The sequence below is a fragment of the Equus caballus genome, chromosome 13 (genome assembly GCF_041296265.1).
Source record: "Equus caballus isolate H_3958 breed thoroughbred chromosome 13, TB-T2T, whole genome shotgun sequence".
NCBI classification, from domain to species: domain Eukaryota; kingdom Metazoa; phylum Chordata; class Mammalia; order Perissodactyla; family Equidae; genus Equus; species Equus caballus.
The window spans coordinates 33,995,486-34,008,462 of record NC_091696.1 but is presented as its reverse complement, the minus strand read 5'-3'; the positions used below and the strand labels follow the sequence as shown (position 1 = coordinate 34,008,462).

General features: G+C 37.4%; 1 protein-coding gene across 17 annotated transcripts in view; it reads left to right on the top strand.

Annotated features, from left to right (window-relative positions):
* TNRC6A (trinucleotide repeat containing adaptor 6A) overlaps positions 1-12,977 on the top strand; it is a 101,352-nt gene that overhangs the window by 46,079 nt on the left and 42,296 nt on the right. For 10 of the 17 annotated variants that reach the window (XR_011424708.1, XR_011424707.1, XM_023616098.2 and 7 more), the window contains one exon: positions 3,471-3,863. The exons of 6 other annotated variants lie outside the window; for them this stretch is intronic. Coding sequence is in view for 4 of the 11 variants with exons in the window: in XM_023616098.2 (XP_023471866.1) it covers positions 3,471-3,863 (393 nt within the window). In the remaining 7 variants the exon portion in view is untranslated. Of the gene's footprint in view, positions 1-3,470; positions 3,864-6,650; positions 6,796-12,977 lie in introns of those variants that run through there. One more of the 17 variants, XM_023616103.2, reaches the window with a different exon arrangement.

Here is a 12,977-nt window from a genome sequence, read left to right as displayed (position 1 = left end):
CATGTTTTCTTTTGTGTTGTGTGTGTGTGTGTACTTTTTTTTTTATGACTGTTTCATGGGAACTTGTCAAAAAAGATGTTATATTATCTATTTTCAAGGTATATGGTACTGCTTTTTTTTCCTTCCAGTTTTTCTGTCTCTATTTGGTTTACATGTTTTGATACTATGAGTTTGGTGTATAAAGGTTTTTAGCTGTTTATATCTTTTTAGTTGGTTTCTTTTATCAATATGAAATATCTTAATTATTTATAATTATTTATAATGCTTTTCTCCTTGAACTTTTAAATCTGGTATTAACATTGCTTTCATTTAAATTTTCTTAGCATTTCATGGTGGTATATCTGTGCTCTTTTCCCCCAATTTTTCTTCATTGTTTTGTTTCAGGAGTGATTTTTGCAAAATGTATTCCTTAAGTTTGTTTTTCTTTTCTTAACCCAGTTTAAGAGCCTTTATTAACAAGTGAATTTAATCCATTCATATTTATTGTGATTATAGATATTTTAGGGCTTATTCTTGGCATGTTATTTTATATTGCATATTAACCACAATTTTGAAATAATTCTTTTTGCATTTTCTGTATCTGTTAAATGGATCAAGTTTTCTTGTTTTAATTTTTTTATCCTTTCAATGGTTTGGGTATTTACTACATAATTAACCTAAATTTTAATTACACATACACAGTAGCCAAATCGTTCAGTATTTATTCTGTTACCCAGCAACCCCACTCTTACCCCTTCACCTACTCATTCTGTTAGCTTCTCTTTTACTCTTTACTACCACATCCCATGTTTACATCTGAGATTTTACTTCAGGTTATTTACTCTAGTTTTGTAATCAATAATTACCTTGTCTTAATGATTTTACTGGTTTAGGTGAAGTTTTCTGGCCCCAGAAATGAGTACTTATCTCAGCCTTATTTTCCCCATGACACCTTACAGCAATTCTTTGAATTTGAAGTAGGGTTGGGGTTGCTGAGTGACAGACATAAATACTGCTTCTCAGTTCCTAGCCATTTTTGATGAAGTGTTAGAGTTCTTGCGCATGTTTTCGTGTAGGTCATTCACAGTTTTTGCTTCTAGGTTATCTTCTAACTCCTTGAATATATTAAAGAACATTTTCCTGTTGCTATCTCACGTAAATAACATCTTGTTTGGATATTAAATTGTTGTCATAATCTTTTCTTTGTAGCAATAAAGTGGCATGGCAAACAAGCCTGTATGACAGCAGTGGGTGACTGTACCACTTTAAGGTTATGTTCAGTTGCCAAATACCATGCTGAGCCCAGTCCTAAGCATGTAAATGCTGAGTTAGAGTTTTTTTTGTTCCTTATGATTTCATAGTTACATATACTTTTTTGTTTTCAGGGGTACTTTAGAATATTCTAATGCTTTATTTTCCTCTTGACAAAGGAATATATATTATTGCTGCATTCTGGGCGCATTAAATTATCTGAGAGACAAAATTTCATACATAAAGTAATTAGACCTAAAAGCACGTGGCCCAAAGTATTAATAAGAGGCTTTTCAGTTGCCTTCAAGAAGGTTGGAAAGGATTCCAAACAATAATTAGAATGTTTGTAATTTTTCAGTGTAATTTCTCCTGAACTACAATTTGCTTGTATTACTTTAGAAAAATCAAAGTCACATTTAAAAAAGTAAGAGGCCAAGGTCATATGTTTAAAAGTATTAGTATTGGTGATATAGACTAAATTCACAAGTTGTTGAGAGAAGGAAGATGATGGTGAGGCTATATATATTGTTAAGTGACAGGGGCAGGTTCTAGAGCTGAAGGTGTCTAAGGAAATTTGAGTGACTACTGGAAACAGCACAGGTGACCAACATTTTATCCCAGCATTGTATATGTTGTAGGCATTTGATAAATACTTCTTTTATTTGGGCCGGAGTGATAGCTTTTGTTTTCTGAGTGTTTACATCATGCTGGGTCCTAGACCAAGACTGTGCTGTATAAACGAGGGGAAGGACACAGATAACCCAGCTGGTGAGTGGTGCGGCTGTTTTAATTTCAGGCCTGGTGCTCTTAGTCCTTGAGCAGAGTTTTGTCTAAATGTCCTTACTGGTCACATGGAGATGTTTCACTTTACTTATCTGACAGTGGCATCTCTGAAGATGCATCAAAATCCCACAGACATATTAAACTGCTACAAAAGTGTAAGGTGGAATAGTGCCAATCATTAAAAAATGGCCGCTATTTATTTAGCCTTGTGTTTGATGATCTATAGACAATATATGTAATCTTAGGCTAGCTCTGCAAGGTAGGGGTGTTATCCCCATTTTACAGAGGAGACCACTGGCTTGGCAAGATTTATGCAGTTTGCCTAAAGACACAAAGCTTCGTTAAGGCAGAGCTGGAGTTGAAACCTGGGTCCATCTGGCACTGTAAGTTCCGTATACTGTGCTGCCTCTCTGTAGTTTCAGAGATTGGGTGTATCTACCCTGTTTAAGGCTTTCCATCAGTTTATTTGCTTATTTAATCTCTTTTAGGAGTTCAGAAATTCACTGTAGTTTCTGATTGTTCATACAGTAGACAAATGGCTGTTTCTCAGACTTGCTTAAGACAGGGTATCCGAGTTATCTCTCCAATTTTGGTTAGTCTCGTAGATTTTTTTTTTTTAAATATTTTATTTTTTCCTTTTTCTCCCCAAAGCGCCCCAGTACATAGTTGTATATTCTTCGTTGTGGGTCCCTCTAGTTGTGGCATGTGGGACGCTGCCTCAGCGTGGTTTGATGAGCAGTGCCATGTCCGCACCCAGGATTCGAACCAGCGAAACACTGGGCCGCCTGCAGCGGAGCGCGCGAACTTAACCACTTGGCCACGGGGCTAGCCCCAGTCTCGTAGATTTTATTCTGTTATCTTTGTTTTTACTTCTCTGTTCTGAGTTTGTCTTATTTGAATCAGACTTCACATTTTAACGACAAAAAACGTTGTTAACTTTGCCTTTTTTGAAAGGAAATTGGCGGGTTGTTTTCTATCCTTGTTCGTGTGTTGTCTTTCAAAGATGAAAAATTGGGACCAAACACATTACAAATGAGGCAGATTAAGAGCAGTTACCAGGGACTTAAGAATGCTTTTAGGGACTACCAAAACTTGATTTGCCACATATGTTCTTTTAGTCCTTGTGAGTTCCATAGTTGTATAATCAATGCTTGTTCTCCTATCAGAGAATAATATGGGAAAGAGATGGTGAGCATGAGCTGTCATCCAGGCCAGGGAATGCCAGTGGTCTCCATGTTCTTATTAGGTAGGTAGTTAGCAAAAGTAAAATTTGACTCTTGGTAGTAGGGATTTCTCCTAAGAAAACTTGAGCCCGTGAATGAGGCTATCCCCACACGCTTAATGCTTCTGTTCCTTTAGGATTGTTTTTTTTTAGTGCCTTTTTATTTAGATGGCTTACTATGGAGGTACACTTTACTGGCTAATCTTTTCCACCCCTTTTCTTTTGTTGGGATTAGTGCCAGAACAGATAAAGCCCAGTGTAAGCCAGCCTCAGCCTGCCAACTCTAATAACGGCACTTCCACAGCAACCAGCACTAATAATAATGCCAAGCGAGCCACAGCCAACAATCAGCAGCAGCAGCAGCAGCAACAGCAACAACAGCAGCAGCCACAGCAGCAGCAGCAGCAACAGCCACCACAGGCCTTGCCTCGGTATCCTCGTGAAGTACCACCACGATTTCGCCACCAGGAACATAAACAGCTTCTAAAGAGGGGTCAGCATTTTCCTGTCATAGCAGCAAACCTGGGATCTGCTGTTAAAGTATTAAGCAGCCAGTCAGAAAGCAGTGCTTTAACAAATCAACAGCCACAAAATAACGGAGAGGTGCAGAACAGCAAAAACCAGTCAGGTGAGAGAAGGCATTTCTTACAAGACTCCAACTATCATCGTTAATAGTGTAGCAAGTTTATAAGTTCATGGCTTTTTGGTGATGTATTTGTATTCATCAGTATCTGGGTTGCAAAATAAGAATTCTGTACAGGCAGTTATGAATGAGGAATCTTAAAATGTTTCCTGTAGTTAATTGCCCGTCCTACTTTGACCAAATGATTAATCACCCTCCAAGTTCTACCCATTTTAATAAGCAGCTTTATAGCGAAAATTGATCATAAGAATATAGCTAAAATTGAGCACTCTCCCAGCCTCAAGTTATATGCTAAGCAGTTGTACCTAGTGTTGCATTTAATCCTCAACAACCTGTGAGATATAAGTTGTTCTTATCTCCACTTTTCAGTAGAGGAAACTGAGGCACCAAGACATTAAATAACTTGCCCAAGAACACTCAGTTACATGTGTCATAAGAAGATTGCCACTCATGAAAATTGTATTCAAACAGAGCACATGTGTTCACTTATTGCCTGAGAATGGCTTTTCTCAATTCAGTAATGGTTGTGAGGCAGAAAATAAATCTAGTATGTGATTACAGTTTTCTCAGAGCCTAGTTTGTTTTGACATGTTCTGATAGGTTCTGGTGGTTTGTGGTTTGTCCCTTCATTTATTGAACTATTTTGAAGCTTTTACCGTAAGCCAGATAGAGAATTGAGGAGAATCAAGCCTCCCATACATGAAAACACTAGCATTCTGGTATTGAACAAAATTTCTAGAGCCAAATGGACCTGGATTTTAAATCCTAACTCCACCATATACCAGCATGTATGACCTTGAGCAGATTACTTAATGGCACCGTGCGTCTGAGTCTTGTCCAAGCAGCCTTTCCTAACAGTCCTAGGTAGAGTTAATTCACTTTCTACCTCTGTGCTGTCTTATATATACCAGGAGCTACTCTGTACATTATAATATATTATGGTATTTCACAGCCAATGAGTAGCAGAGCCTGGACTCACATCAAGATATGTCTGGCTCCCAAGCTATGCTTGTAACAATCATGCTGTGCTTTGGCAACATACTGGATGAGATAGGTAAGGAGGAAGAGGACACAAATAGAGTTTTCTACCATAGGTAATTAGAGCAGCACATTATTGTTGGAAAGGATACAAACTTAACTTATTATCCTGAGTTAATACTTCCCTCCGTACTCCCCAGCTACTTACTACCTGTGTGAGCCTGGCCAAATTACTTAACTCCTCTGACCGTCTTTCCTAATCTGTGAAGTGTGGACAGTAATACCCAAGCTATAAGGTTGCTGATGTGTTAAAGTAGCTTAGTGCCTAATATTTAGGTACTGAATGAATTATCTTCCCCGAAACTTTTACAGAAGGACCTGCACTTTTCAGCAAGGAGAATCTGGTTTAGACATATTACATATAGTGTCAAGCAATTAATCATTTTGTTTGAAGTTCCTCTGGGAAGTCAGATTGGAAGCAGATGTATGAGTCATCAGCATTATAAAACAATGTGATTAAAACCTTAGGAGAGGTTATGCAGCAAATGCTTGAGTACCTTCTGTAGGCTAAGCACGGGTGGTATGATAAGCAACAAAATAGGGAGGTAGGATAGTAAATTTAGAAAATAATATGTGTTGAATATGCTTTTTCAGTTTGGGAAATGAAAGAACAAAGCTCTTTTGAAATGGAAACAATAGGAGTGTAAGAAAACCAAAAATGGTTGTAGGTCAAAAAGACCTAAAAGTGTTAAAGGTGTACATTCAGATAAGAAAAAGACCTAAGATGTGGGCATAGAAAGAAGTGTTCAGAAAAGGCTGAGGCGGGAAAAATATCCCATCTGTTTTTGAAAGGGCTTCTTGAGGGTAGACTGCATTAATGTAGAGGTCAAGATGGAAGTCAGGAGTGGGCAGGATCTGACTCAGGTCTGGAATTAAATCCCCAAGCAACTAGAGAATGCAAATGATGAAGGCGAAGCATTCTGCAGAAGAAGGAGATTTGTGGTTTTGTCTTTTTTTAAACGTTTGTGAATCCCTACTTACCAGCATGTGTCACATGATTACATTAAAATATCTTTGTAGGTGCTACTAGGAATGATTATAGAAACTTTAGCCATGTAGTCAACCACTGGGTGTCCGTGATTCAGGAAAGACTTCTTAGACAGATCAGTCCCAGCTCCTGAAGGGTTAACAACCATAATAATGATATAACGACTAGCCCTTATGGAAGTGCTTACTGTGACCTATGTACTGTATTAACGAATTCAGTCCTTGTACAGGTTAGATAGTATCACCTTCGTTTTGCAGATTAGAGATTAGCCCAGTGATCAATGAAAAGCAGTGTACTGGACAGTATAAACAGCATGAGTAACAGCCCAGAAACATGAAAGTTTTATGCTGTGAACTACATGTAGTTCAGAACTGTGGGAACATAATCTTTTTATCTCTTTGTTTTTGCATTTGGCTTTTTTGTTTCCTAAACAGATAACTAAGGGAGTAGTTTTGACATTTAAATTAATACATAGGAATTTACTTAAAGTTTTCATGGTAACAATGAGGAGTGCTGGATATGCCTCCCTTGTCCTCATATAATGCATTTCTCCTTTATTCAGTGCAATGAGGGAGTAGGGATGGAACCTAGATGAGATTAGGTATTTTATGTATCAGAGATCACAAACCAAATATCTTCATAGGCTGGCAGGTAAGTGAGGTAAAAGGTGAAAAGGAATGATGGGAATCGTGGGAAATGTTTTGAGTTTTGTACCCTGCCTAAATACCTTTATGTTCTCATTTAAGTTTTTTAGAACCCTGTGCTGGTCAAACCTGACAACTCTGCAGGCTGAACTGCCAGTTTGTGGTTGTGTCTCAGACACTTACTGATGATGACTTCAGTTGGCACTCTAAGACCTCCCTTTTACAGTTGATCTCTTAGAGCCCTAAGGTATCAGGCCCTGCTACTGCCCAAATAACCCTTGAATTTAGGGGGTTCACAGGCCATGTAATAAAGGATTTAGGGAGACTAATGCTTACCAGGGCTGGCAGCAATATTATTCTTAAGAGCCACAGTGTTGCATCCACTTTTTATCATCCAGTTGACATGTCACATACAGAAAAGTTCAACGGATAGAACAGCAAACACCCATGTACCCTGACTCAAATCCAACACTTGTTTGTATTTTCTCATCTTGACTTCACACGCACACCTCCCTCCCTCCCTCCTTCCCTTATCTCACATTGTTTATACATACGTATGCATATGTGTGCACAAATGTTCATCACACTTCACCTTAATATTTCCACAGGTAATGTCCTGAGAATAAGGATAGTCTCCTATACAATGTGATACCATGATCACCTCTAAGCAAAAGGGGGGTATATTCAGCAATATCCTCTGATAGGTACTTCATGTACACGTTTCCCCTGGTTGTCGTAAGAATGTCTTTTTGTTTGTTTACAGTATGATAGCATTTATATAAAATGCAAAGCATGCAAAACATTGTATACTGCTTAGAGATGAATGCAAAGATAGCATTTTGAGTGGTTGCCACTTGGTTACCCATTGAGGAAGGAAGGAGATGTAATCAGAGAAGGGGTTACCACAGGAATTTTCTACTATATTAATAGTTTGTTTCTTAATATGAGGGATATGTGGGTATTTTTTATATTATTCTTTATGACCTTTCCTTTTTAGCCTTTTCTTTTTAAAAGGTCAGAGATATTTGAGCTGTAATGGTGAATGACTAAGAATTGGCACTGTTTTAACAAGAATTGTTAATATTAAAGTTTCTGGAGATATTTAAAGATTAAAATACTGTCCATCCACCTGTGCTCTTGACTGTCTTTTCAGTGTGGTTTATTTCCTCGCTGTCCTGTAACTTCCACTTCTTGCTCTCAACTTGGACCTTCCCCTCGAGTCTCTATCATCCTTTAAAAAAATTCCTTTAAAACCCCATTCTCTTGAAGCTGTTAGAGAATTTCTCTCCTCTCTCCACGCTCAGAGTTCTTAAAGGAGTCATCTATACTTGCAGTCTCTAATACATTACTTCAGTCCACTGTAACCTGGCTCCTGCTCACTTGACTAAAATAGCTTTACTAAGGTCACTGATCTTCTGAATGTCAAATCCAGACTTTCCTATTTTTATCTTCATAGATACCTACTTTTTTCTTTTCTTTTCTTTTTTTTTTTTTTTACTGTTGATCACTCCGTCCTCCTTAAAACTCATTTCTCTTTGACCAGTTTTCAGATTTTATTCCCTCCCATGGCTTTGTCTCAAATCTCTCCCCAGTTTTAGGTTCATCTCTTCTGGATGTCTTCAGCTGATGTTGGGACCCTCAAACACAATATGTCCAAAGTTGAACTCATTATCTTGCCATGTATGTTTCTCCTTTTAGATTCCATTACTCAAAAGGTTGGAACCCTCATTCATCCAATCACCCATCTAGAAACCTCTAAATCATGTTTGCTTCTTCCTTCTTCATGTCTCACATGCTCCTGGTTTACTATGTCCTGATGATTTTAACTCCAAAATAACTCTCAGCTTTCCTCTCTTCTGCTCTGCTGCCACCATTGACCCGAGTCAGGCACTCACCATCTGGTCTAGAGCAACAGCCCTGAGAATGTCTCTCCCACCACCCTCACCCCATCTCTCAAGCCAGAAACCAGTCATGATCCATGCATTGCATTTGGTTGTGATATTGCTCTTGTCTTCTTTAATCTAGAACAGAGGTTGGCTTGCAGCCTATTTGAGTCAGTTTTTATTGGACGACTGCCATGCCTATTTATTTACATAAACTCTATGGCTGCTTTCAGGCTACAATAGCAGAGTTGAGTGCTTGCCTCAGAGACCATCTTGGCTGGGAAGACCTAAAATATTTACTAAGTGGACCTTTACAGAAAAAGTTTGCCAACCCCTGGACTAGAGGCTAGAATAACTGAAAGAAACATTTTAAACTTTCTCACTTAAGTGCCATTTGAAATTGTGCACCTTGGATTGTCTCATATTCCCAATGATACCATTTCATACTTCCCGGAAACACTATAGAAGCTAAGTACTATTTACTTCAGAAGGTCTTTCCCTTCTGGTGAGATTGAAAGTCTCTAAGGCAGAAAGCACATATTTAACTATTTTGTATGTTACATGCTGTATATTTAATAAGAAAAATCTATGAATTTATCTGGGTCTAAATTCTTCCTGAATAAATTATGCTATTTCTGTATAAATCACCTGAATTATCCCCAGTCTGCTGTACTCTCACGTGTCCTCTTTGATCGTCTTGAATATGTGCTGTGTAATGCACGGTTACATTCATTTTGAGGTATGGTGCTAGAGCTTCCCTCACTTCTCCTAAGATAATTTTGTTTGAGAGTAGGATGCTGATGATATTTTAGATTTCAAATGTTTCTCAGTAAAGTGCAATCTTCCAAAGCTTAGTTTGCCTACAGCAGTGCAATGTATAAAAATTTGTATTTTTCGTTATACTCAGTAAAACTCAATTGCCCTCTTCCCTCCCACCAGCAGAGTTATACAGCCTTACTGTTTCTTACTATTTCCTGGAACAGCTTGATGATCATCCTCTACTTAATAATGTTTCTATATTTTTATCCTCCAGATCATTTGTAACTATGAGTTTAGCTTCCTTTTCTCTAGGGAAAATATATTATTTGATTTCTTCCAATTCTGAATTAATCTCTGACTTTGTGAAACACTTAAGTTGTGATTGCTGAGGAGTCCTGTTCTTTTTACACCATTAATTAGACTAGTGTGTGTCCCCCACCCCCGACACACACACACTTAGATTTTTTTCTACCTAAGCCACGACGTTTCTCGTAACCAAAAAGGTCCTTGTGATCTCCCCATGGTAAGCGTAATTTTCAAAATAGCCTTTTAATTTAGTTTTTTTTGAAAGTATCAAGTAGGTTCCAGATTAAAAACAGAATTTTAGCTAATAATTACTGATGGTATCTCTCCTTACTTTCCTAAGACACATAGGAAGATATAGCAAAAGACAGATTTAGACCACCTTTAAACCAGGTCATGACCTGATTCTGAGAGAAGTTTTCACTAACATTAAAAGTGATAGAATTGGTTTCCAAAATGTTTTCTGATTTTTGCTATTTTGTTTTGCTTTTAATGTATTCTGACATAAAAAAGCTTCACTGTTTTTTGTAGTAGTCAAATCTCTGTCGTTTCTTTCATGGTTTCTTTCTTTGTCTTTATGCAATCAGCCCTCCACACCCGCTGCTTTCATATCTGCAGATTCAGCCAACCACGGATCGAAAGGCCTAAAATGATTGCATCTTTACTGAACGTGTACAGACTTTTCTTCTTGTCGTTATTCTCTAAACAACACAGTATAACAACTATTTACATAGCATTTACATTGTATTAGGTGTTATAAGTAATCTGGAGATGATTTAAAGTGTACGGGAGGATGTGCATAGGCTGTATGCAAATACTGCGCCATGTTCTGTAAAGGACTCGAGTGTCCTTGGATTTTGGTATCTATGGGGGATACTGAGCAACGGCTGTGTAAGAAATTCTCATTCACAGATAACTTCATAATTTCATATCTTACTTTTAACGCTTTAATCATTTAGAATTACTTTTTATATATTGTCTCATTTAAAAAAATCTTCTTAAAGTAACGAATATTCTTTTTTTCCTACTGATTTAAAATGCTAACCTTTGACATATACTTGGGTCTGTTTCTGGGTTACTTTTTCTGTTCAATTGAAGTGCTTATATACTCTGGTAGTGCAATGCTGTTGAACTGTTACATGATATTGCAGATCCCCCTTCCCTACTCCCATGATTCTTCTTTTTGAGATTTTTTTATTCTCACATTTGTTTACATGAAGACTCTTGTTAGCAATTTCTTATAATTGAATTAAGCTTAGGAAGAACATTTTGTTACATCTTTGTCTCTAGGAACAAGTTTCTATACTTAATCAAGTTGTCTTCTATGGCCTGCAACAAAATTTAATCTCATATGGCATTTAGTATTTTTGTTAGCTTTCTTCCAAGTTACTTTCTGTTCTATAAAGTTTTTGTGACTTACAATTAGGATCTTTTTTCCATCGCATTTTCTCATTGATTATTGCTCGTGTATAGTAAAACTATTACTTTTCACATGTTAACCTTTTTTGTTTCTTTTCCACTACCTTTACCTCATTTTGGGGTCATATTTCATCAATTAGTACTTCCAGCACAAGGTGTATTGGTGTATTGGTGTATTGGTGTATTGGTGTCAAGTATTCTCCTATCTTTTTCCTGTCATTATGGGATTGCCTCTGATTTAAATTCCAGGTCCATTCCTTTATTTTCAAGTTGGGTAGTTTTGTCTTACATTACCAAACTTATTTTTTTATTCCTGCTGTGTGGAAGTGGCAACACATGCACACATACACAGGGACATATGAAAAAGCAAATAATGGCAACAGAAATACTTTTCTTTAGACCATGAGAAGAAAATGATGATGGCTTGATCATTTTAGATTTGAAGAAAAGTGGGTGGATTTGGGACTTGGTGATGTTTTGGATTTGCTGTGCACAGGAAGGAATCAAGGATAAATCTTAGGTTTTAGGAAACTTACTGAAATGAGGAAAACTAGTAAAGAAGCAGGGTTATTTTTTTTTCCTTTGGGAGGAGGTGCCTGTGGAAGTATAATCCAGGAGTTAACATTCTGTTTGAGATATTTAAGTGAAGATTTAACGTAAGCAAGTTGTTACATGATTTCTAACTTTGTTCTTCATGAGAGAGACAAGGTGGAATGAAAAATGTGCTTTGGAGACAGGAGTTTTGAAAAATAATGATAATCATTAATACACATTAATTAGTGATGATCATGAGTCTCATTTAATATGCACCTAATTTGGAGCAGATATGGTTCAAAGCACTTTTGATTATTAATCAGTTAATCTTCACAACTGTATAAGTACTATTATTGTTCCCACTTTACAGATGAGGAAACTAAGGTACAGAAAAGTCAAGGGTCTTGCCTGTGTTACGTAGCTAGTAAATGGCAGAGCAGCTTTTAAACCCAAGCAGTCTGGCTCCAGAGTCTGTGTTCTTGATTACTACACTAAACTGCCCTTCATGGAACACTTATTTGAAGCTGGCACTGAGCTACATACTTTATGTATGGCAGTAGGGTTAACTAACTAACCAGGTAAAGAAGTACTCTTTGTACCCCCATTTTGCAGATTTGGTCATACAACTTGCGTAGAATCCAGACTTGAGTCTAGGTGTTTCTAGAGTTCTAGCCATCTTCTTAGCCACTGTACTTTATTACCTTCTGGTGAATCTTATCTTTCTCACTTGATTTTCTACAAGTTAACCTCTGAGCCTTGATTTCCTCATCTGCAAAGTGAAGGTAATACCTATGCTCTAGGGTCATTTCAAGGATTCATTGATAAAGTGCATATGTGATCCATAGTGCTGAATGATGTTGCTGGCGGTGCCGGCACTAGTGTATTGATTTTTTTTTTACCCAGTGAGACCCACTGACTTTTGGGTATCCTTATTTCATAAGAAAAATCCTCCTCATGGGCACTGAAAGATGACAAATTTTATTTGGCAGCTGAAATAAACGATTCTTAAACAGGGAGTGGAAATCAGAGTCACTTATGGAACTTTAAAATGTATGTATGGTGCATTATATATACATTTGGGGTCTCCCTCTAGTCCTTTTTCCTGCTTGTCTTTCTAGTCCATCATCTTTTGCTGCTTAACAGTTGTGCCTTGTGAGAAAATGATGCAAGATGAACCTGATTTTCCATATTAGCATTACCCTGATAGTGCATTACATTTATTTTCTAGGCCTACAGCCCCTGGTGGTTGGTTCCTAGGTCTGGGACATGACTTGAGCCATGTGTATTATATAAAAGCACTACATATGATTCTGATTCCTACTCCAGTAGAAAACTATAATATAAGCTACTCTCTAAAGATGGTCTAAATGCAAACATCTTATGCAGGTTAATATCTCTGAGGAATTTCCAACTACCAGATCCTTAAACTGAATGAGAGTAATGAACCTGGGGAAGTATCAGAAGCACTAGAACTGCCTGCCCTACCAACAGTAAAGTAACTGAATGATTATACATAGTGGCAGTAAATCTA